The 24,002-nt window shown below is 41.2% G+C and overlaps 1 protein-coding gene across 1 annotated transcript; it reads right to left on the bottom strand.

Moving 5' to 3' along the window:
* Positions 1 to 525: 525 nt before the first annotated feature.
* Positions 526 to 21,497, bottom strand: LOC139576749 (arginine/serine-rich coiled-coil protein 2-like). Its single transcript, XM_071403164.1, has 10 exons — positions 21,357 to 21,497; positions 19,536 to 19,692; positions 16,743 to 16,783; positions 9,423 to 9,592; positions 9,203 to 9,325; positions 7,857 to 7,979; positions 2,000 to 2,079; positions 1,619 to 1,887; positions 1,346 to 1,435; positions 526 to 1,252 (listed from the first exon to the last, which is right to left on the bottom strand). The coding sequence occupies exons 1-10, from the start codon at positions 21,360 to 21,362 to the stop codon at positions 1,067 to 1,069; spliced, it is 1,245 nt and encodes a 414-aa protein (XP_071259265.1). The 5' UTR covers positions 21,363 to 21,497; the 3' UTR covers positions 526 to 1,066.
* Positions 21,498 to 24,002: the final 2,505 nt, after the last annotated feature.

Below are 24,002 nucleotides of genomic sequence, written 5' to 3'. Positions count from 1 at the left end.
GGGGTGGAAAGAGTACTGAAATATCCTACTCAAGTAGAAACATTGTTACCTTAATGACATTTTACTAATATGCAAGTAGGATTTAGCCTGGTACAAAAAGTGGGCTCCAGAGACATGAAGCCTAACTGCACCAGAAATTACATTAGAGAACATTTGTGACTGCTTGATGAATTTTACCACTGGATTTGACCATTTTGAGATCACAAAATGTCATTTACAACCGATATTTCACCAGGCTATTGTGAAGGGGCATTTTATTAAATTATTTGTCAATAATTGAGCCTGATCCATGTCAAGAGCAGTCATGTAATTTGTTGTTAATGGACTTCAAATCTTTGGGCATTAGCCATTTCCAGATTAAGCCTAAGTGTGCATTTTACCATTCACGTTCCAGTGTTAATTAATCAATGCTGTTTGCATCCTCTCTCAGCAAAGACCCTTTGGAAATACAATGTTTGTTACACCAACATCATTTTTGTTGCTGTGTAAAAAGCATGTATGGCCTAAACAAACACCTGGGACCACTTCAACACAAATTGAATTTTATTTCAAGAACATATGTACGTTTATTTTTCATTCTTTCCATGAAACCATCAGATGCCTGGTAGACATCTTAGTAATATGATCCACTGTTTTACATTTCCATTCAGTAGAAAGGAAACAAAGACAACACTACATATTGAGATTAGGATTCAGATCAATTTGTAAAGAAACTTGGTAAATGAACATAAACAGAATAATTATACTTTATCTACATAATGTTCCATTTCAAACCATCCAAAATATATATATTTTTTTGTAAAAAACAGATATGCAATCACATTTCTCAAACAGAAATCTAAATCCAGCCAGCATCACTGTCATTAAACTATTGCATAATTCTGAAAAGATGTACACTGAGAAAAACTCGGCATCTATTTACATGAGAATGTTTAAAAGACGTGAGATTGTTTCTAAATAAAATGACAGATCCAATGCAACAACATCCATGCAAGCTTGAGTGTTAGCTGTGAGTGGAGAGACCAATGAGAAAGAAAGCAAGGGCAAGGCAGTGCATGGTTTGGCATTAGATGGTGTCCATGCCCCGTGAGAATGAAGATCCGAAGCCTAGTCCCATGCCTCTTTGAGTGTGGGTCTGGGACCTGGCCATCTCATACTGAACGTCCAGGTTATGGAACATCTCCTCCTGCTGCTGCAGGGTCTTCAGGCCTTCGTCATTGAGTGGCTTTGAGGCCTCGCCTTCCTCTTCCCCCTGACAGGACAGAAACCACAGTGTTAGAAATGCAAGGCTCTGCAGCATGGTACACACTCGAATGAGAAAATAAAAGGACTCCGTTATACATACTTTGATGCCCATCAGTTTACGAAATTTAACATTTTGGTCCTTATTTCCGAAGTTCAGCTTCTCCCACAACTCAGCTGTCTGTGACTTGTCCTTCAAAACAAACAATTTGCATGTATTAGTAACTTGCAACAATCATGCCACCATAAGCAAAGTTGCATGTTTTTCTCAATATTTATTTTCATTAAGTCACTAGTTCTACATTCCGGATGTTACAAAGTAACCAGTCAAATAACCAGTGCTCTACGTATTGCACTACATAGCATAAAATCTTACCCCTTCCTTCTTTCCCTGCCAGAGCTTCTTCCTTTTCTTCTCCTGCTCGGCAAACTTCATGGGGTTGACAGCAGAGGGATTGTAATAACTGGGCACAGCAATGCCAGTCTCTGCTAAGGTTCTGGCTTGTAGGGCTGCCATCTGCGCTGCCATGGCGATCTGGGGCGTGACCTGGGTCCCTGAGGCCAGGAGAGCTGCCACATTGAGGACAGGGTTGGTAGCAGCTGCAGCAGCAACTACTACTGTGTCAGACAGCAGGGGGGCTAGAACTAGAAATGCAAAAAACAAAGTGGGTCTATGTTAGTGACCCGTTTTTATGGTTTTCCTCATGGATAACATTTTTTTTGTAGGTGTAATTGATGGCCGAGGAGAGCGTCTCACCTGCAGGTACCTCCTGATGCTGCTGTTTCTCCAACATCTCCTTTTCTTTCTGCTCTTGCAGTTTCTTTGCCCTTTCCAACCTGGAGATAGAGGCAAGTAAAGAGTGTTCATATATCAGCCAGGCTTTAGGAGCAGATTGTCCGCTACTTTAACAAGTACAAGAAGTTCCGATACGACCTCCACGCAGCCATCAAACAAGCAATATAGGAATTAGGCGGAATCATACTACACTGGTTCCAATGCATGTGGCAGGGGAAGACCCAACTGACATCTGCCCAACGACGCCTCTCTTCTAGATGAACTCAATGCATTTTATGGATGCATAGACAATAACACCATACCATGCGTGAGCACCCCCACCGACCCAGAGGATTAGGAGAGCTCGCTCTGAGGCCGACATGCGGAAGGTCAATCGGGTCAACACTCACAAGGCCGCAGGGCTGGACGGCATTCTAGGGCGCGTTCTCTGAGCATGTGCAGATCAGCTGGCAGGCTTATTCATGTTCAATTTTCAACCTCTCCTTGTCCAGTCTGAAATCTCACTACCATAATGTCTGTTCTCAAAAACTAAGGCTTCATGCCACAATGACTACCACCGCTCTGTAGCACTCACATCTGTAATCATGAAGTGCTGAGAGGCTGGTTATGCACACAACTCCATCATCCTAGACCAGTGGTCACCAACTGGTTGATCGCAATTGACTGGTCGATCACCAAACATTTCTGTAGAAAACCCAACGATAAAGCCTTGAGGATTTTATTTTTTAATTAAACACACCTATAGGCCTACAGCTGGCCATAAACTGTAAAAAGAAGACTCGAACGCACACCAAAGTTAATACTGCGATGACTACGAGACTCAACGAATAGAGCAAAGAGCTGCTGTTTTATTGACTAAGTTGTTATTCAGCACTATATACACTTTTAGAAGCCATACAAATGTGCATTTACCTTAATTCCAGTCAAGCTACAACCAGCACTGACGCAGCAGTGAATGAGTATAGCATAATGTTCCGATAAGCTCGCACTGTATTAGCGGGTTGTGTTTTTTTTTCCCATATGAAGGAATATTTCACTTTCTCTGGTCATAGGAGTGACATGAATTGCTGCACAAGGCAGAAATAATGTAGTGACTCTTGAGATTCACCATCAGCTGGAAGTCTGTGTCCCCTTTTCTCAGTGGAGGGAGGGAGAGCGGAGGGACGGTGAATCGGATGAGATGCAGCCTCAACGCTGCTTCCTCACTCCCCTCAGACTGAACAGATGCAGGCCTTCAGTCAGGTACATTTTTTAAATAATATTAAGCTCACTCAGCTGTGCCTCACAAGTAATACAACAAATTAGTCCTATGTACAGTGCATTCGGAAAGTATTCAGACCCCTGGACTTTTCCCACATTGTTACGTTACAGTCTTATTCTAAAATTGATTCAATTATTTTCCCCCCTCATCTACACACAATACATGACAAAGCAAAAATAATTAAATAAAAACTGAAATATCACATTTGCACAAGTATTCAGACCATTTACTCAATACTTTGTTGAAGCCCCTTTGGCAGCGATTACAGCCTTGAGTCTTCTTAGGTATGACGCAACAAGCTTGGCACACCTGTATTTGGGGAGCTTCTCCTATTCTTCTCTGCAGATTGTTTCAAGCTGTTAGGTTGAATGGGGAGTGTCTCCGCACAGCTATTTTCAGGTCTCTCCAGAGATGTTTGATCAGGTTCAAGTCCGGGCTCTGGCTGGGCCACTCAGAGACTTGTCTTGAAGCCACTCCTGCGTTGTCTTGGCTGTGTGTTTAGGGTTGTTGTCCTGTTGGAAGGTGAACCTTTGCTCAGGACCTCAGACTGGGGCAATCTAAAGCATGTTTTCCATCAAGGATCTCTCTGTACTTTGCTCCGTTCAGCTTTCCCTCAATCCTGACTAGTCTCCCAGTCCCTATTGCTGAAAAACATACCCACAGCACCATGCTTCACCATAGAGATGGTGCCAGGTTTCTTCCAGATGTGACGCTTGGAATTCAGGCCAAACAGTTCAATCTTGTTTCTCATGGTCAGAGACCTTTAGGTGCCTTTTGGCAAACTCCAAGCGGGCTGTCATGTGACTTATGAGGAGTGGCTTCCGTCTGGCCATTCTACCATAAAGGTCTGATTGGTGGAGTGTTATAGACAGGTGTGGCTTTCCAAATCATGTCCAATTATTTGAATTTACCACAGGTGGACTCCAATCAAATTGTAGAAACATAAAGGATGTTGAGAAGGTTGTCCTTCGACCATCACGTTCTTGGTCACCTTCCCGAACAAGGCACTTCTCCCCCGATTGCTCAGTTTGAACGGGCGACCAGCTCTAGGAAGAGTCTTGGTGGTTCCAAACTTCTTCCATTTAAGAATGGAGGCTACTGTGTTTTTGGGGACCTTCAATGCTGCAGAATGTTTTTGGTACCCTTCCCCAGATCTGTGCCACAACACAATCCTGTCTAGGAGCTCTACGGAGAATTCCTTCGACCTCATGGCTTGGTTTTTGCTCTGACATGCACTGTCAACTGTGGGACCTTATATAGACAGGTGTGTGCCTTTCTAAATTATGTCCAATCAATTGAATTCACCACAGGTGCTCCAATCAAGTTGTAGAAACATCTCAAGGATGATCAATGGAAACAGGATGCACCTGAGCTCAATTCCGAGTCTCATAGCAAAGGGTCGATATACTTATGTAAATATGGTATGTGTTTTTTAAATATTTTTTATAAATTAGCAAAAATGTCTAAACACCCGTTTTCGCTTTGTCATTACGGGGCATTGTGTAGATTGAGGATTTTTATTTAATCAATTTTAGAATAAGGCTGTAACGTAACAAAATATTGAAAAGGGGAAGAGGTCTGAACACTTTCCGAATGCACTGTACTAGAGGTCGACAGATTAATCGGAATGGCCGATTAATTAGGGCCGATTTCAAGTTTTCATAATCGGTAATCAGCATTTTTGGACACCGATCATGGCCGATTACATTGCACTTCACGAGGAAACTGCATGGCAGCCTGACTAACTGTTATGCGAGTGCAGCAAGGAGCCAAGGTAAGGTGCTAGCTAGCATTAAACGTATCTTATAAAAAACAATCAATCTTAACATAATCACTAGTTAACTACACATGGTTGATGATATTACTAGTTTATCTAGCTTGTCCTGCGTTGCATATAATCGATGCGGTGCCTGTTAATTTATCATTGAATCATAGCCTTCTTCGCCAAACGGGTGATTTAACAAGCGCATTCGCGTAAAAAGCACTGTCGTTGCACCAATGTGTCCCTAACTATAAACATCAACGCCTTTCTTAAAATCAATACACAAGTATATATTTTTTAAACCTGCATATTTAGTTAATATTGCCTGCCAACATGAATTTCTTTTAACTAGGGAAATTGTGTCACTTCTCTTGCGTTCTGTGCAACAGAGTCAGGGTATATGCAGCAGTTTGGGCCGCCTGGCTCGTTGCGGACTAATTTGCCAGAATTTTATGTAATTATGACATAACATTGAAGGTTGTGCAATGTAACAGGAATATTTAGACTTATGGATGCCACCCGTTAAATAAAATACGGAACGGTTCCGTATTTCACTGAAAGAATAAACGTTTTATTTACGAAATGATAGTTTCCGGATTTGACCATATTAATGACCTAAGGCTCGTATTTCTGTGTGTTATGATGTTATAATTAAGTTTATGATTGATATTTGATAGTGCAGTCTGACTGAGCGGTGGTAGGCAGCAGCAGGCTCGTAAGCATTCATTCAAACAGCACTTTCGTGCGTCTGCCAGCAGCTCTTCGCAATGCATCAAGCATTGCGCTGTTTATGACTTCAAGCCTATCAACTCCAGAGATTAGGCTGGTGTATCCGATATGAAATGGCTAGCTAGTTAGTAGCTAATAGCATTTCAAAAGTCACTCGCTCTGAGACTTGGAGTAGTTGTTCCCCTTGCTCTGCAAGGGCCGCGGCTTTTGCTTCGAGGGTGGCTGTTGTCGATGTGTTCCTGGTTCGAGCCCAGGTAGGGGCGAGGAGAGGAACGGAAGCTATACTGTTACACTGGCAATACTAAAGTGCCTATAAGAACATCCAATAGTCAAAGGTACATGAAATACAAATGGTATAGAGAGAAATAGTCCTATAATTCCTATAATAACCTCAACCTAAAACTTCTTACCTGGGAATATTGAAGACTCATGTTAAAAGGAACCACCAGCTTTCATATGTTCTCATGTTCTGAGCAAGAAACTTAAACGTTAGCTTTTTTACATGGCACATATTGCACTTTTACTTTCTTCTCCAACACTTTGTTTTTGCATTATTTAACTTCACTAGGGTAGGGGGCACTATTTTCACTTCCGGATGAAAAGCGTTCCCAAAGTAAACTGCCTGCTACTCAGGCCCAGAAACTAGGATATGCATATAATTGGTAGATTTGGATAGAAAACACTCTTAAGTTCCCAAAACTGTTAAAATAATGTCTGTGAGTATAACAGAACTGATATGGCAGGCAAAAACCTGAGAAAAATCCATCCAGGAAGTGGGATGTTTTTATTTTTGAAGTTTTCTATAGAATGCCATTACAGTATCCATTGACTTAGGACTCAAATTGCACTTCCCACAGCTTCCACTAGATGTCAACAGTCTTTAGAAATAGTTTCAGGCTTGTATTCTGAAAAATATGCGAGTAAGACCTCTCTGAATGAGTGGACACTGCAGTGGCCCAGAGCTTTTTCATGCGCGAGATCGAGAGCGCGCCTTTATTTACCTTTTATATTGACGACGTTATTGTCTGGTTGAAATATTATCGATTATTTAGGCTAAAAACAACATGAGGATTGATTATAAACATCGTTTGGCATGTTTCTACGAACTTTACGGATACTATTTGGATTTTTCGTGACTGCGTTTGAGCCTGTGGATTCCTGAACAAAACGGAGGTTTTTGGATATAAACAGGGACTTTATCGAACAAAACTAACATTTATTGAGTAAATGGGAGTCTCGTGAGTGCAACCATATGAAGATCATCAAAAGTAAGTGATTCATTTTATCACTATTTCTGACTTGTGTAACTCCTCTACCTGGCTGGTTACTGTTTGTAATGATTTGTCTGCTGGGCGTTGTTCTCAGATAATCGCATGGTATGCTTTCACCGTAAAGCCTTTTTGAAATCTGACAACGTGGTTGGATTAACAAGAAGTTAATCTTTAAACCGATGTATAACACTTGTATGCTTTATGAATTCTTATAATGAGTATTTCTGGGACGCTACCGTCACACGTCCCCTAGTGAGGTTAAACCAAATTTAACATGTTTCATTATTTATTTGAGGGTAAATTGATTTGATTGATGTATTATATTAAGTAAAATTAATTGTTCATGCAGTATTGTTGTAATTGTCATTATTACAAATAAAAAATATTATAATAATTTTTAAAAAATGTAATAAACGGCCGATTAATCGGTATCGGCTTTTTTTTGGTCCTCCAATAATCGGTATAGGTGTTGAAAAATCATAATCTGTCGACCTCTACACTGTACATATCTACCTCGACCACTCCAGTATCCCTCCACATTTTAAATATGGTATTGGAACTGACCCTGTATATAGCTACTTACCTTCTTGTGTTCTTATTTATTTCCATTTCTGGTGTGTTTTTGTTCTGATATTTTTAGTGCAACATTGATTTTGATTACTGCATTGTTGGGTTTGGAGTTTTTAAGAAAGGAATTTCACTGTACTGGTGCACATGGCATTAAAACATGAACTACCTAACAGACACTCAACAAACAAATCTTCAGGTCACAGTTCCTCTAAGTCACTGCAGTACCTTCTGGCCAGCGCCTCCTGTGCGTCCATGGCATTGTTTCTGCCCCGGAAAGCCGGGGGGCTCACAGACCTGCTACGACTCTTCTCTTTTCTGCGCACCTTATCAGTCTTCTTCTTCCGCTCCCTAAAGAGACATCATAGCGTTTCAAGATCCACAGAAAGATATGCATTCTCACACACACGGTTACAAACTGACAGAGGGGCATACATTAGGCACACAGGAGTGGTTACCAATAGGGGTGTGAACATGTAAACATATAGGGGAAAAAATCCCTACCCGAAACAATTTTTTTTAAACAAAATGACAACCACAGTGCAGTCATCACAAAACTACCACTAACAGGTCCTGACCATCATCGGAAAAAGTAACAATTACCTAATGCAACAATGCTGTAACGTTAGTAGGAGATATTAAACTTTTAAATTATTTGCCATAGATATAAAGTGCTCCGCACATCATCGTCGTTAACATTTGGAAAAATGGCAGAGTGAGACAGGGAAGTGACAGCAGCAACGTCCTGTATGGCAATACTTTGAAAAGTTCAATGAGAAGGTGATGAAATGCAAACTTTGTGGTGGAATTGAGCTACAGTGGCAGAACAGGTGCAATGCTGAAAGGGAGTCACCATGAGACCCAACCCGTTGCTGGTAGCAGTGTGATTAGGGAATGAGAAAGAAAATCACAGCGCTGATGACAGAAATGATTACTGTTGATATGCAGCCATTGTCAATGGTAGAGGATGTCAGCTTCAAAACCCCCTAATGACATATCTAGAACCAGACTACAAGATGCCATGTCGAAAAACCGTGACAGCCCCGATAGAGAAATTGTATGGTGATTGCTATGCAAGTACAAAGCGCTAGCTCTCAAACGCAAAACGTGGCATTAACAGATTGTTGGATGTCTAAGAGCATGCGGTCATACATCACTGCAACGAGCCATCAAACTGATTAGAAGTGGAACATGAAGTACGTACTGACATGGAGGCGCGGCACACAACTGAGAACCTAAAACGGCATTAATACCATCATTGCTGAGTGGGTGGGGGACAGCAGTAAGGTGAGCGCTGTCTGGTAGGGTTTCCACTAGTTACCACAAACACAAAGTCAAAATGGGATATATTGTAAAAATGTATGAAAACAAAAATTATAGTTAGTGTTAGGCATAAGGTCAGCAGTGTGGTTAGATTTAAAATTACAGAAGAGAAAGTGTAGAAGTGGGCGGGGTTTATGACTTTGTGGCTGTGGTAACTAGTAACGACCGACCGGTAGGTAGCCAGGACTGCGATAGATAGTTACCAAAGACAAACACAAAGAATGGTAGGGAGAGTAGCAAGAGAAACCCACCTGCTTTTGCTCCTGCTCCTGTGGCGGTGTTTGGTCTTTGAACCCGACCGGGAGCTGGCCCTCTTCTTCTTCTCCCGCGGGGACCGCGATCTCCGTTTGTCCCGACTTCTGCTGCGATGACGTCTAAAACAGTGTGAAAATAAAATGCTCCCCAGTTTACGGTTACTAGTCTCAATACATATCAAGACAGCATGTACCATCTCCATGAACTTAGACCCACCTGTCCCGTGAGTGTGACCTGGAGTGGCTCCGCCCCTTCTTGTCTTTGCGCCGGTGTCGCTCCTCCCCATTCTCTGCAGAAAGTCTCTCCCTGCCCCTCTCAGTCTGCTCCGGCTGCTCATCCGACTTGCTGTGAGATTTTGATGGCTTCTCAGAGTCCCTCCTTCGTGCCTGTTTTAAGAAGAAGTTGTCTCTTTCAGGAAAATAGTGCAACAAAGAGCGTTAGTACAACGGTTTGATACAGAAAATACCAAAGCATGTTGAGAACTCTTGCTCATTTCAGACAGATTTAGACTTATCACCAGAAACCGACCGACCATACAGTGCCTTTCATAAAGTATTCCGACCCCTTGACTTTTCCCATATTTTGTTGTGTTACATCCTTATTCTAAAATTGATTAAATAATTTGTTTTATCATCAATCTACACACAATACCCCATAATGACAAAGTAAAAACAGGCGTGGAAATTTTAGCAAATTTAAAACTGAAATACCTAATTTACATAAGTATTCAGCCCTTTTGCTATGAGACTCGAAATTGAGCTCAGGTGCATCCTGTTTCCATTGATCATCCTTTAGATGTTTCTTCAACTTGATTGGAGTCCACCTGTGGTGAATTCAATTGATTGGACATGATTTAGAAAAGGCACACACCTGTCTATATAAAGGACCCGTAGTCGACAGTGCATGTCAGAGCTAAAACCAATCCATGTGTTCGTAGGAATTGTCCGTAGAGCTCAGAGACACAATTGTGTCGAGGCACAGATCTGGGAAAGGGTACAACAACAAAAAATGTCTGCAGCATTGAAGGTCCCCTAGAACACAGTGGCCTCCATCATTCTTAAATGGAGGAAGTTTGGAACCACCATGACTCTTCCTAGAGCTGGCCGCCCGGTCAAATTGAGCAATCGGGGGAGAAGGGCCTTGGTCAGGAAGGTGACTCTGACTGTGCTCTAGAGTTCCTCTGTGGAGATGGTGTAGGAGATTTTCCAGTCATCTGATGATTCTCAGTACCTATACGGTTCTCTTTGAAGTAGAAAGAATAAATCAATATAAGTTTAAATATTAGACATGTGTAAGGAGAATGAAGGCTGAAGCCCATGTGAGTGTACAATGCTGGATCATTGGACATGTAAAAAACAGAACGTAAGCAGAATCTGTGTAGATGAGGCAAGATACACTAACAAGACGTGTCTGGTCTGCGCCATGTCTGATCTTGTGAAGGCTACTGGACACGCACATGGGTTAATCATACATAGACAATATAGGTCTGAACTTGTGAAGACCTTTGGACAGGAATATTAGCTAAGGGGTATGCATATCACGCCACTAATAGAATCTATGCCCCAATATCTGCGCCAATAAGACAATGGAAACTAAGTAAGACAACATGATTCGTAAAGTGGAGTGACGATGTTATGTAAGTGTAAAACTGTATAAAAGCCCAGCACTAAGAATGAGGAGGCAGTTTTTCCATGGAATTGCTCGGCTTCTGTTACTTTTGTTATAAAGTCTAATTGAATTTACAAGCGCCTGTATCTGAGAAGTATTTGATTTAATATTTTCTACAACAATGGTTGTCCTTCTGGAAGGTTCTCCCATCGCTGCAGCACTCAGGCCTTCACAATAGTGTGGCCAGATGAAAGCCACTCCACAGTAAAAGGCACATGACAGCCCTCTTGGAGTTTGCCTAAAGGCACCTAAAAACTCTCAAGACCATGAGAAACCAAGATTCTCTGGCCTGAATGCCAAGCGTCACATCTGGAAGAAACCTGGCACCATCCCTACGGTGAAGCATGGTGGTGGCAGCATCATGCTGTGGGGATGTTTTTCAAAGGCAGGGACTGGGAGACTAGTCAGGATTAAGGCAAAGATGAACGTAGCAAAGTACAGAGAGATCCTTGATGAAAATCTACTCCAGAGCGCTCAGGACCTCAGACTGGGGCAAAGGATCACCTTCCAACAGGACAACGACCCTAAGCACACAGCCAAGACAACGCAGGAGTGTAAGTCTTTGAATGTCCATGAGTGGCCCAGACAGAGCCCGGATTTGAACCCGATCGAACATCTCTGGAGAGACCTGAAAATAGCTGTTCAACAACACTCCCTATCCAACCTGACATCACTTGAGAGGATCTGCAGAGAAGAATGGGAGAAACTCCCCAAATACAGGTGTGTCAAGCTTGTAGAGTCATACCCAAGTAGACTCGAGTCTGTTGAATCACCTTTTGGCAGCAATTACAAAGTATTGAGTAAAGGGTCTGAAAACTTACGTAAAATGTAATAAAAAAATAATAATACATTTTCAAAAATTTCTCAAACCTGCTTTTGCTTTTTATTGTGTAGATTGATGATTTTTATATAAAACTCAGCAAAAAAAGAAATGTCCTCACTGTCAACTGCATTTATTTTCAGCAAACGTAACATTTTTTTTTTTTTACATATGTTAAGACAAACAGACAAACTGAACAAGTTCCACAGACATTTGACTAACAGAAAAGGAATAATTTGTCCCTGAAATAAGGATGGGGGGTCAAAATCAAAAGTAACAGTCAGTATCTGGTGTGGCCACCAGCTGCATTAAGTACTGCAGTGCATCTCCTCCTCATGGACTGCGTCAGATTTTCCAGTTCTTGCTGTGAGATGTTACCCCACTCTTCCACCGAGGCACCTGCAAGTTCCCGGAGATTGGCCCTAGCCCTCACCCTCCGATTAGGTCCCAGTCGTGCTCAATGGGAATGAGATCCGGGCTCTTCGCTGGACATGGCAGAACACTGACATTCCTCTCTTGCAGGAAATCACACACAGAACGAGCAGTAGGGCTGGTGGCATTGTCATGCTGGAGGGTCATGTCAGGATGAGCCTGCAGGAAGGTTACCACATGGATGTCTTCCCTGTAACGCACAGTGTCGAGATTGCCTGTAATGACAACAAGCTCAGTCCGATGATGCTGTGACACATCGCCCCAGACCATGACGGACCCTCCACCTCCAAATTGATCCCGCTCCAGAGTACAGGCCTTGGTGTAACGCTCATTCCTTTGACGATAAATGCGAATCCGACCATCACCCCTGGTGTGACAAAACCGCGACTCGTCGATGAAGAGCACTTTTTGCCAGTTCTGTCTGGTCCAGCAACGGTGGGCTTGTGCCCATAGGCGACGTTGTTTCCGGTGATGTCTGGTGAGGACCTGCCTTACAACATGCATACAAGCCCTTAGTCCAGCCTCTCTCAGCCTATTTCGGACAGTCTGAGCACTGATGGAGGGATTGTGCATTCCTGGTGTAACTAGGGCAGTTGTTATTGCCATCCTGTACCTGTCCCGCAGGTGTGATGTTCGGATGTAAGGTGTTGTTACACGTGGTATGCCACTGTGAGGACGATCAGCTGTCCATCCTGTCTCCCTGTAGCACTGTCTTATGCGTCTCACAGTACAGACACTGCAATTTATTGTCCTTGCCACATCTGCAGTCCTCATGCCTCCTTGCAGCATGCCTAAGGCACATTCACGCAGATGAGCAGGGACCCTGGGCATCTTTCTTTTAGTGTTTTTCAGAGTCAGTAGAAAGGCCTCTTTAGTGTCCTAAGTTTTCATAACTGTGACCTTAATTGCCTACCGTCTGTAAGCATCTTAACGACCGTTCTACAGGTGCATGATCATTAACTGTTTATGGTTCATTGAACAAGCATGGGAAACAGTGTAACTTTTTAGGGATAGGGGGCAGCATTTTCACTTTGGATGAATAGCGTGCCCAGAGTGAACTGCCTCCTACTCTGTCCCAGATGCTAATATATGCATATTATTATTACTATTGGATAGAAAACACTCTGAAGTTTCTAAAACTTTGAACGATGTCTGTGAGTATAACAGAACTCATATGGCAGGCAAAAACCTGAGAAAAAATCCAAACAGGAAGTGGGAATTCTGAGGCTGGTTGATTTTCAACTCATCGCCTATTGAAATCCCAGTGGGATATGGATCTGTTTGCACTTCCTACGGCTTACACTAGATGTCAACAGTCTGTAGAACGTTGAATGAAGCTTCTACTGTGATGTTAAGCCAGATGGGAGCTGTTTGAGTCAGTGGTCTGGCAGAGAGCCAGGTCCTGGTCACGCGCATTCCACATGATATCGACTTGCGTTCCATTACTTCTATAGACACAAAGGAATTCTCCGGTTGGAACGTTATTGAATATTTATGATAACATCCTAAAGATTGATTCTATACTTAGTTTGACAAGTTTATTCGACCTGTAATATAACTTTTTGAAGTTTTCGTCCGACGTTCGCCTGGACCTGCACGAGCGTTTGGATATGTGTACTAAACGTGCTGACAAAAGTAGCTAACTTGGACATAAATAATGGACATTATCGAACAAAACAACAATTTATTGTGGAACTAGGATTCCTGGGAGTGCATTCTGATGAAGATCATCAAAGGTAAGGGAATATTTATAATGTAATTCCGTATTTCTGTTGACTCCAACATGGCGGAGAAATGTTGTTTCTATCTGAGCGCCGTCTCAGATTATTGCACGGTTTGCTTTTTCCGTAAAGTTTTTTTAAAATCTGACACAGCGGTTGCATTAAGAACAAGTGTATCTTCAATTCTATGTAAAACATGTATCTTTCATCAAAGTTTATGATGAGTATTTCTGTTATTTGATGTGGCTCTCTGCAATTTCTCAGGATATTTGGGAGGCATTTCTGAACATGGCGCCAATGTAAACTGAGGTTTTTGGATATAAATATTCACATTATCGACCAAAACATACATGTATTGTGTAACCTGATGTCCTATGAGTGTCATCTGATGAAGATCATCAAAGTTTAGTGATGAATTTTATCTCTATTTCTGCTTTTTGTGACTCCTATCTTTGGCTAGGAATTTTTTTTTTTTTTTTTTTTTTTTTAATCGGACACGATGTGTAGATTAACAAGATGTTTATCTTTCATTTGCTGTATTGGACTTGTTAATGTGTGAAAGTTACACATTTCTAAAAAATATTTTTTAATTTCCCGCGCTGCCTTTTCAGCGGAATGTTGTCGAGGGGTTCCGCTAGCGGAACGTGTGTCCTAGAAAGGTTAAACCCTTTACAATGAAGATCTAAAGTTATTTGGATTTTTATGAATTATCTTTGAAAGACAGGTTCCTGAAAAAGGGACGTTTCTTTTTTTGCTGAGTTTATATACACATACATACCACACACACTTTAGAATAAGGCTCTTACATAACAAAATGTGAAAAAGTCAAGGGGTCTGAATCACTTCAGAATGCACTGTATGTCAGAAGTATAAACGGCTCGAAGGAGCTTGATAGTCTTCACAGCTTGATAGGCTAACTGGAGAGAAATGTTTCAATGAATTGCCCTCCAACTCCAATGTATACTGAACAAAAATATAAAACCCAGTAATTGAAATTAAGAGTTACAGTTTATTAAAAAATCTGTCAATTTAAATACATTCATTAGGCCATAATCTATGGATTTTACATGACTGGGAATACAGATATGCATTTGTTGGTCACAGAGACCTTAAAAAATGTAGGGGCGTGAATAAGAAAAGCAGTAGGTATCTGGTGTGACCACCATTTGTCTCATGCAGCGCGACACATCTCCGCAAAGAGTTGATCGGACTGTTGATTGTGGCCTGTGTAACGTTGTCCCACTCCTCTTCAATGGTTGTGCAAAGTTGCTGGATATTGGCAGGAACTGGAATACATGTTGATCCAGAGCATCCCAAATGTGCTCAATGGGTGATGTATGGTCAGTATGCAGGCCATGGAAGAACCGGGACAGATCCTTGCGACATGGGGCCGTGCATTGTCATGCTGAAACATGAGGTGATGGCGGAGGATGAATGACACAAAAATGGGCCTCAGGGTCTCGCCAGTATCTGTGCATTCAAATTGCCATCGATAAAATGCAAGTGTGTTCATTGTCCGTAGCTTATGCCTTCCCATACCATAACCCCACCGCCCCATGGGGCACGCTGTTCACAGTGTTGACATCAGCAAACCGCTCGCCCACACGACGCCATACATGTGGTCTGCAGTTGCGAGGCTGGTTGGATGTACTGCCACGTTCTCTGGAATGACGCTGGAGGCGGCTTATTGTAGAGAAATTAACATTCAATTCTCTGGCAACAGCGCTGGTGGACAATCCTGCAGTCAGCATGCCAATTGTACGCTCCCTCAAAACTTGAGACATCTGTGGCATTGTGTTGTGTGACAAAACCGCACATTTTAGAGCGGCCTTTAATTGTCCCTAGCAGAAGATATACCTGTGTAATGATCTTGACATGCCACACCTGTCAGGTGGATGGATTATCTTGGCAAAGGAGAAATCCTCACTAACAGGGATGCAAACAAATTTGTGCACAAAATTTGAGAGAAATAAACTTTTTGCGCATATGGAACATTTCTGGGATCTTTTATTTCAGCTCATGGAACCAACACTTTACATGTTGCATTTATATTTTTGTTCAGTGTATTTAGACTAGTAAATCCAACTTATAGTGCATATGTTTTGTCATGTCCACCACCTACTCAAGTGCACCAAGTAAGTACAGCCACTTCTACTTAGTTTTGTTTCAAATATATAACGGTAGGTACATGTATTAAAAGCCTTAAACTCAATGTAGGTTACCGTAGATCATCTCAGAGACAGCTTTAATACCTTTGTTTTGGTTCATGTAACACTACATTCCCTTCCCCAACTACAAGCGCAGCTTTCAAAAGGCAGGCTAAGAATGAATTGGAATAATAAGGTTACTGCCAGCAGACTGTTTGTCTTTGAGTAATTGTAATAACAATGCAGCTTGAATTGAACCCAGTAAAAGGCTGTAATTTCCTTTATTTTCTTAATTCTAGGAGGCAAGTATGAATTTGAATGGCTGATAGTTACCTGTCCGAGTAGTAGACATATAATTTTGCTATGTCAGCAGCGTCTTCAGTTCAGTGTCTCTTCGTGCTTTAGCACGCTGAGTGTGATTTATTGTAGAAATGTTATCATGTGATCTACACACAGGATTTATTCAAAAGAAAAATATCCTACATATTCAATCTTCACCATCTAGTATGGACGGCTACACTTAGTGACAGATGTCCAAGAAGAATAAGTTCATGTAAATAAAAAAATATTTCTCTCTTCTTCAATTGAATTAATTCCATGCCCATCTTAATATCTTAAACTTTGATTCAGGTGAAATAGCCTACACTGTTGTTTGGTACTTACCATGATCTAAGACAAAAAACTAACGACATTCAAGATGGTGACAATGCTGTACTTTAGTTCACTAAAATGAACTAATATTAGTTACCTCTTTGCTCCTGCTCCGACTTCGTCTGTGCTTTTTGTCACCTGTAAAAGTAACAAAACGGATTGGTGAGAACAGTGACCAATTCTATTGCACCTTCAAATTAGGGTTGCCTTAGCCCTGGAGCGCACGCCGTCTATACACAGTTAAAGTTGCAATGTTACTTTTTGGGGTGACCCGACCAAATTCACATAGAAATGCGAGTTTGAGACTCATCACTCATTGAAAGCAAGTCCAAGAAGCGTGAGGTCTGTTCTATCTGCGCTATTTCTATGCTTCCCATTCTTAACTTTCGTTTTTGCGCCATTTACTTTCGGTTTTGTACACCAGCTTCAAACTGCTGAAAATACAATATTTTGCAACCAGGAAATGGCGGCGCGATTTTTGCATACTGCACCTCCACAATCACCCAACCTCAACTGAATTGATATGGTTTGGGATGAGTTGGACTGCAGAGTGAAGGAAAAGCAGCCAACAAATGCTCAGCATGTGGGAACTCCTTCAAGACTGTTGGAAAAGCATTCCAGGTGAAGCTGGTTGAGAGATTGCCAAGAGTGTGCAAAGCTGTCATAAAGGCAAAGTGTGGCTACTTTGAAGAATCTCAAAAATATTTTGATTTGTTTTACACTTCTTTGGTTACTACATAATTCCATGTGTTATTTCATAGTTTTGATGTCTTCACTATTCTACAATGTAGAAAATAGTACAAATAATGAAAAACCCTTGAATGAGTAGGTGTCCCCAAACTTTTGACTGGTACTGTACAGTCGTGGCCAAAACTTTTGAGAATGACACAAATATTAATTTCCACAAAGTTTGCTGCGTCAGTGTCTTTAGATATTTTTCTCAGATGTTACTATGGAATTCTGACGTATAATTACAAGCATTTCATAAGTGTCAAAGACTTTTATTGACAATTACATTAAGTTGATGCAGAGTCAATATTTGCAGTGTTGACCATTCTTTTTCAAGACCTCTGCAATCCGCCCTGGCATGCTGTCAATTAACTTCCGGGCCACATCCTGACTGATGGCAGCCCATTCTTGCATAATCAATGCTTGGAGTTTGTCAGAATTTGTGGGTTTTTGTTTGTCCACCCGCCTCTTGAGGATTGACCACAATTTCTCAATGGGATTAAGTTCTGGGGAGTTTCCTGGCCATGGACCCAAAATATCAATGTTTTGTTCCCCGAGCCACATAGTTATCACTTTTGCCTGATGGCAAGGTGCTCCATCATGCTGGAAAAGGCATTGTTCGTCACCAAACTGTTCCTGGATGGTTGGGAGAAGTTGCTCTCGGAGGATGTGTTGGAACCATTCTTTATTCACGGCTGTGTTCTTAGGCAAAATTGTGAGTGAGCCCACTCCCTTGGCTGAGAAGCAACCACACATGAATGGTCTCAGGATGCGTTACTGTTGGCATGACACAGGACTGATGGTAGCGCTCACCTTGTCTTCTCCGGACAAGTTTTTTTCCGGATGCCCCAAACAATCAGAAAGGGGATTCATCAGAGAAAATGACTTTAACCCAGTTCTCAGCAGTCCAATCCCTGTACCTTTTTCAGAATATCAGTCTGTCCCTGATGTTTTTCCTGGAGAGAAGTGGCTTCTTTGCTGCCCTTCTTAACACTAGGCCATCCTCCAAAAGTCTTTGCCTCACTGTGCGTGCAGATGCACTCACACCCGCCTGCTGCCATTCCTGAGCAAGCTCTGTACTGGTGGTGCGCCGATCCCGCAGCTGAATCAACTTTAGGAGACGGTCCTGGCACTTGCTGGACTTTCTTTGGCGCCCTGAAGCCTTCTTCACAACAATTGAACCACTCTCCTTGAAGTTCTTGATCCGATAAATGGTTGATTTAGGTGCAAGCTTACTGGCAGCAATATCCTTGCCTGTGAAGCCCTTTTTGTGCAAAGCAATGATGACGGCACGTGTTTCCTTGCAGGTAACCATGATTGACAGAGGAAGAACAATGATTCCAAGCACCAACCTCCTTTTGAAGCTTCCAGTCTGTTATTCGAACTCAATCAGCATGACAAGAGTGATCTCCAGCCTTGTCCTCATCAACACTCATACCTGTGTTAACGAGAGAATCACTGACATGATGTCAGCTGGTCCTTTTGTGGCAGGGCTGAAATGCAGTGGAAATGTCTTTTTGGGATTCAGTTCATTTGCATGGCAAAGAGGGACTTTGCAATTAATTGCAATTCATCTGATCACTCTTCATAACATTCTGTAGTATATGCAAATTGCCATCATACAAACTGAGGCAGCAGACTTTGTGAGAATTAATATTTGTGTCATTCTCAAAACTTTTGGCCACGACTGTATATCATAGTCAGAAGACAGTTTTATTAAACTGGCATCCCTTACATTACCTAGCAGTGCACAAGAAATTATGAAATCCAGTTACTAGATTCTATTCCCCCCTCCCCAAATCAAATATGGATGTCAATCAAACAACTGGATTTAATTATTTATTGGGCACTGTTCGGTGATGCAAATGGCGCATTCCCAACCCGAACACGGTCACAGGTCGGGAAATAACACGCAAGGTATATACAACTAGACCCGAGTTCCACTCAGTCTAGAACCTGATGAGTCACCTGTTGCACTTGACTATTTCTGACTTTTCTGTCAACAAGGTACAGCTCTGTCCCTAAACTTATGTCAAAAGACAAATGCCATGACCAGTTTGCCTGGGATCTGAAGATGGATGTGTGACCTACCAAGTGACCAGAATGTGTTAACTCAAGCTACAAACATTATGCATTATCAAATTCAGTGCATTTAACTTACTTGATTTGCGCTTTCGGTCCCTGGAGCGTGACCTCGATCGTGAATGGTGGTGTTTGGAGCTTCTGGGCGATTTGGATGATTCCATAATGTGTTTTCTTTTGTCCGTGTAAAGAGAGCCCATCAAGGGTAGCAAATCAGTCGAATCGGCGTCACGTGCCTAAATCGAAGAAAACACACACACTATTCAACCTTATAGTTATTGGTCCTTTAAAGCAGCAATCTGTGATTACTGTTTCAGCACAAAACAGTGTCCCCTCCACTAGGTTTGAGGGGAAATGAATGACGACTCAAGCCTGTGTTAACACATGGAGCTAAGGCCTAGACATTAGCCTCTACAATTCCGAGAGTGGAAGACTCCACTCTCGCCTCTAACATGTAGGCTCACTTTTTGTGAACAATCCCATCACAAGTCAGACTGTTGAATAAACTTATTTTGAACGTACTTTGTTGCCCTCTGATTTTGTCCTAGGTAATCTAGGACAAAATATCAAGAGTGTTATTAATCGAACTTTCAGTACGCTGGTCTGAAAATCGGTTTGTATTTTCAACAATTCACACAATATTGCGTTTACGTGCTAGTCGGAACTAGGAAACTAATTTCCTACTTGCTAACTGGTTTTTGTTATACAGGTGCCGTGTTCAACGAATGAGCAAGTCACAAGCACTTCCACTGATTGCGAGGGAACACGCTTAGGTTAATAACATTTGAAATGTTGTCTAGGATTACCTCCTACATAAGGACAACGTTGTTACATTCGGCTATTGTTTACATATTGTGCATCACGTGATGGCAAATACAAACAGAACCTAACGGCGCCGCCAAAGGTCAGGTAAACAACACTTTCCTGTCGTTACCCCATCTACACTTCCTACCACCAAAAGGACCATCAACATAGACAACAGGTAAAGTGCATTTAAAATGTCATCATTGTATTCAATATTCTGGCTTGTAGAGACAGACCTTTTTTTTTTTACAGCGACTTCTGTCAGACTGATATCCATAGAGTAACCATGGTAACATATCTTTAGGCAACATAGACATTAGTTCTGAGGCCCAACAAGTTTCTTTTGCAAGGTTACTCGTCAGTCACACCGACGCAACTGGACACACTGTACCTCCCTTACACTAACATTGATTCACTAAAGATTGTGTATTTTTTTCCCAAAAAGCAATCTCAGAAGTGAAAAACCCTCCTCCTGGACAGGTAATGGCAATGCAGGTATTTTCTCCAACCCTACCAATACACCCAATGAAGATCCTGATGGCCATGGGCAGCTGGTGTGTTAAAGTTGCACACCTATAAAAAGGGAGGCCGTAGCCCATACCGGAGCTACAAAACTAGTTAATTAATGAAGGGGGTCGTTCTAAACAGAGATTAATTAGCTAGATTGCAAGTGGCAAAACAACATCACTCATTCATGCATCGCTAAATTACATAGATAGCTGTCTAGCTTACGTTAGCTAGCTAGGTTTAAGTAACGGCTGTGCATGAAAACTTTGATCAATAACTATATGAAGGAGAATTTCCATTTATTTACAAAATCAACACGACATGCCAACCTGGTAAAAGCAACCTAGCTAGCTAATGACGGTTATCAGGCCAAAGTATCTTTAGATGGCTAGCTAATTTATCTAACTAACCTAAACTCGCTGGCTTGTCGACATGGCTGCCACTACAGTATTGTAATTCCTAATGCTATGCCTGCCACGGGCAGAGAGACGCCATCTTGATGAAACAACATCTTTAAAATAGCAATAGTTAACAAATTATTATATGAAGTCGATGGTAATGTATTTTGTGTTATTTTGTAAACAATTACCGTCATGGTACACTTGAGGAACTCCCTAAAATTAGATTGGAGTTGTTCTTTCCGTGCTATTCCAGTTCTCCCAGTCTCTTCTACTCGCTAGCGGCTAGCTATAACCTGGATGACTATCATCATTTGCGCGTGCGCACACATATCACATATTGGGGAAAATGGCTATTTGAATTTCCTTCCTCTTGTTCTGATAGCGACTTCCGTAAATCTAAAGAGCGCAAATAAATAAACAAACACCCTTATATTAGTTCATAAATGTCATAGTCCCAAAAAATGAGTAAAACTAATTAGAGTATTACCAGAGGTTTTAAATAATCATATCTCTTTTTGGTCCCACTACACAGCTTCCGGAAGTAAGTAGAGTTTTTAAAATATTTATTATGTTTATTTATTTATTTTAATGTATTTTTTTTAAATTATTAACAACAAATCAATACAGAAAGTACATAAAGGAACACAAGTATATATAGATTATATATAATGGACAATCGAGTTAGGGGGTACAATATCACATTACAATTACACAAGGACCTTAAGGGACATACATACATTTACAATTCTAACAGCTTTTTTGTTAGTAGAGTATTTAACTGTCTTAAAATATAGTTCCATTTCTTTTTGTAGGGTAAGAAAATGTGTTTTTTTGTTAGTAAATTTACATTTGTGTATATGAAATTTGGCCAAAAGAATAATGAAATTAATTACATAAAAATGTTTCAGCTTATTTCTATTGTATGTAAAGAATCCAAGCAGTACATCTCTCCACAAAATCTTCATAAATGTGTTCAATTATAAATCTACTGATGTCTTGCCACAGTTTTCTTACATGAATACAATGCCAAAAAAGATGCAACATTATTTCTGGGTGGTCATTACAAAAGGAGCAATTTGAGTTAATGTTTTCCTTAAACTTCTTCATATAGTGGTCGACAGGATAATATTTATGAATAATTTTAAAGGAAACTTCCTTAATTTTGTTTACAAGTAGGTATGTGTGTGGCAACATCCAAACTTTTTTCCAACAGATATTATCAATAAATCCATTCCAATAAGGTATAGATAGATACAACATCCTGCTGAAACAAGGTTCGTATCGCTCTGTTGTTGAATGGACCAAAAGAGAAACAAATCTTTCCTACTGATGAGTCAACAGGGTCAATAGAAGGTAGGCTCTGAGGGTCAGGTCTTGACACGTTCCTGAATAACAGAGCAACACCTGAGGGAATTGTAAAATCTTTAGGTGTTACAGGGACCTTGTAAAGTGATAAGAATTCCTTATAATTGAGTAAAAGACCCTCTGCATTTACCAGTTGGCTCACCAATAGGATATTATTTCGGAACCAAAAAACTAAGAAGTATTTTTATACAATATATCCCGAATATTCCATATATAATATCTGTGTGGAGAAAAATTGTGTTTATAAATTAAGGACCATGACAAGAAAACCTGCCGATGAAAAGCAGAAAGTTTCACTGGAATTTTGTCAATATTATAATTGCAAAACAACATGAAGTTAAGGCCACCAAAAGTAGAGAAGACATGATGAGGAATAAAATTCCACATAGAAGTGGGTCTTCTTAGGAATTGTTTTATCCAATTGATCTTAAAAGTATTATTTAAAGTAGTAAAGTCCAGAAAATTCAGTCCATCATTCTCATAAGTGTTCATTACAGCAGTTTTTACAAGAGTTTTGCATCTCTCATTTCTCGTGAGGGCAAAATTTACCGCCAAATTCACAACCTTCACAGTATACTTTGCTTTAAAAAAAAGTATCTTTACCAACCTTTTATAAGCATAGACACAAAGCTGTATATCAAATATTTAGAGATGTCATTCATTGTCAGACGTGTATAATTATAAATGTTGACAATAGTTAGGCTTTAGCATGATTTTGAATTGTTGTGTATTAATGTCATAATCACATTTCTCCCACATCTGTATTGTAGGGGTGAGAAAATACTGGTGGTGGACAATCTCATGTATGTTCATAGCACAGAGGTGAGTCCAGCTGTATCTTCATAACTCAGTTTATAATTTTATACTGTAATGAAACAGCAGGGAGCAGGTCCTTTCAAAGAGCGCGTCCTCGCGCCAGCTTGCGACTCTACGTCTTTCAGGAACGCGCTCACCGGCCAAGCACACGCACTGTCGTGGATGCAAGGTCCGATCACTTCGGACACCAATGTAATGAAACAGGCAGGGAGCAGGTCTCGAACCCTCGACCTTCTAGCCCGAGGTCCGGCACGCTATCGACTGTGCCGCAAAAGCATGCTCGTGCAGCAGAGTCGATTTCCGCGCTTATAAACCCAGGGTCGTTACAATACCTTAGCCGTTTTGGCCATTAGAGGTTTTGAAGTTAAGGGCCATCCACACCAACAACGATAACTATAAACTATACATACATTACCTTAAGAAAGTATTCACACCCCTCTGGGTTTGGTGGATGCCAGGAGAACGCTACCTGCCCCAATGGATAATGCCAACTGTAAAGTTTGTTGGAGGAGGAATAATAGTCTGGGGCTGTTTTTCATGGTTCGGGCTAGGCCCCTTAGTTCCAGTGAAGGGAAAGTTTAACGCTGCAGCATACAATGACATTCTAGACCATTCTGTGCTTCCAAATTTGTAGCAACAGTTTGGGGAATTCC

Source organism: Salvelinus alpinus, chromosome 5, assembly GCF_045679555.1.
Source record: "Salvelinus alpinus chromosome 5, SLU_Salpinus.1, whole genome shotgun sequence".
NCBI classification, from domain to species: domain Eukaryota; kingdom Metazoa; phylum Chordata; class Actinopteri; order Salmoniformes; family Salmonidae; genus Salvelinus; species Salvelinus alpinus.
This window is presented reverse-complemented; position numbering and strand designations above follow the sequence as displayed.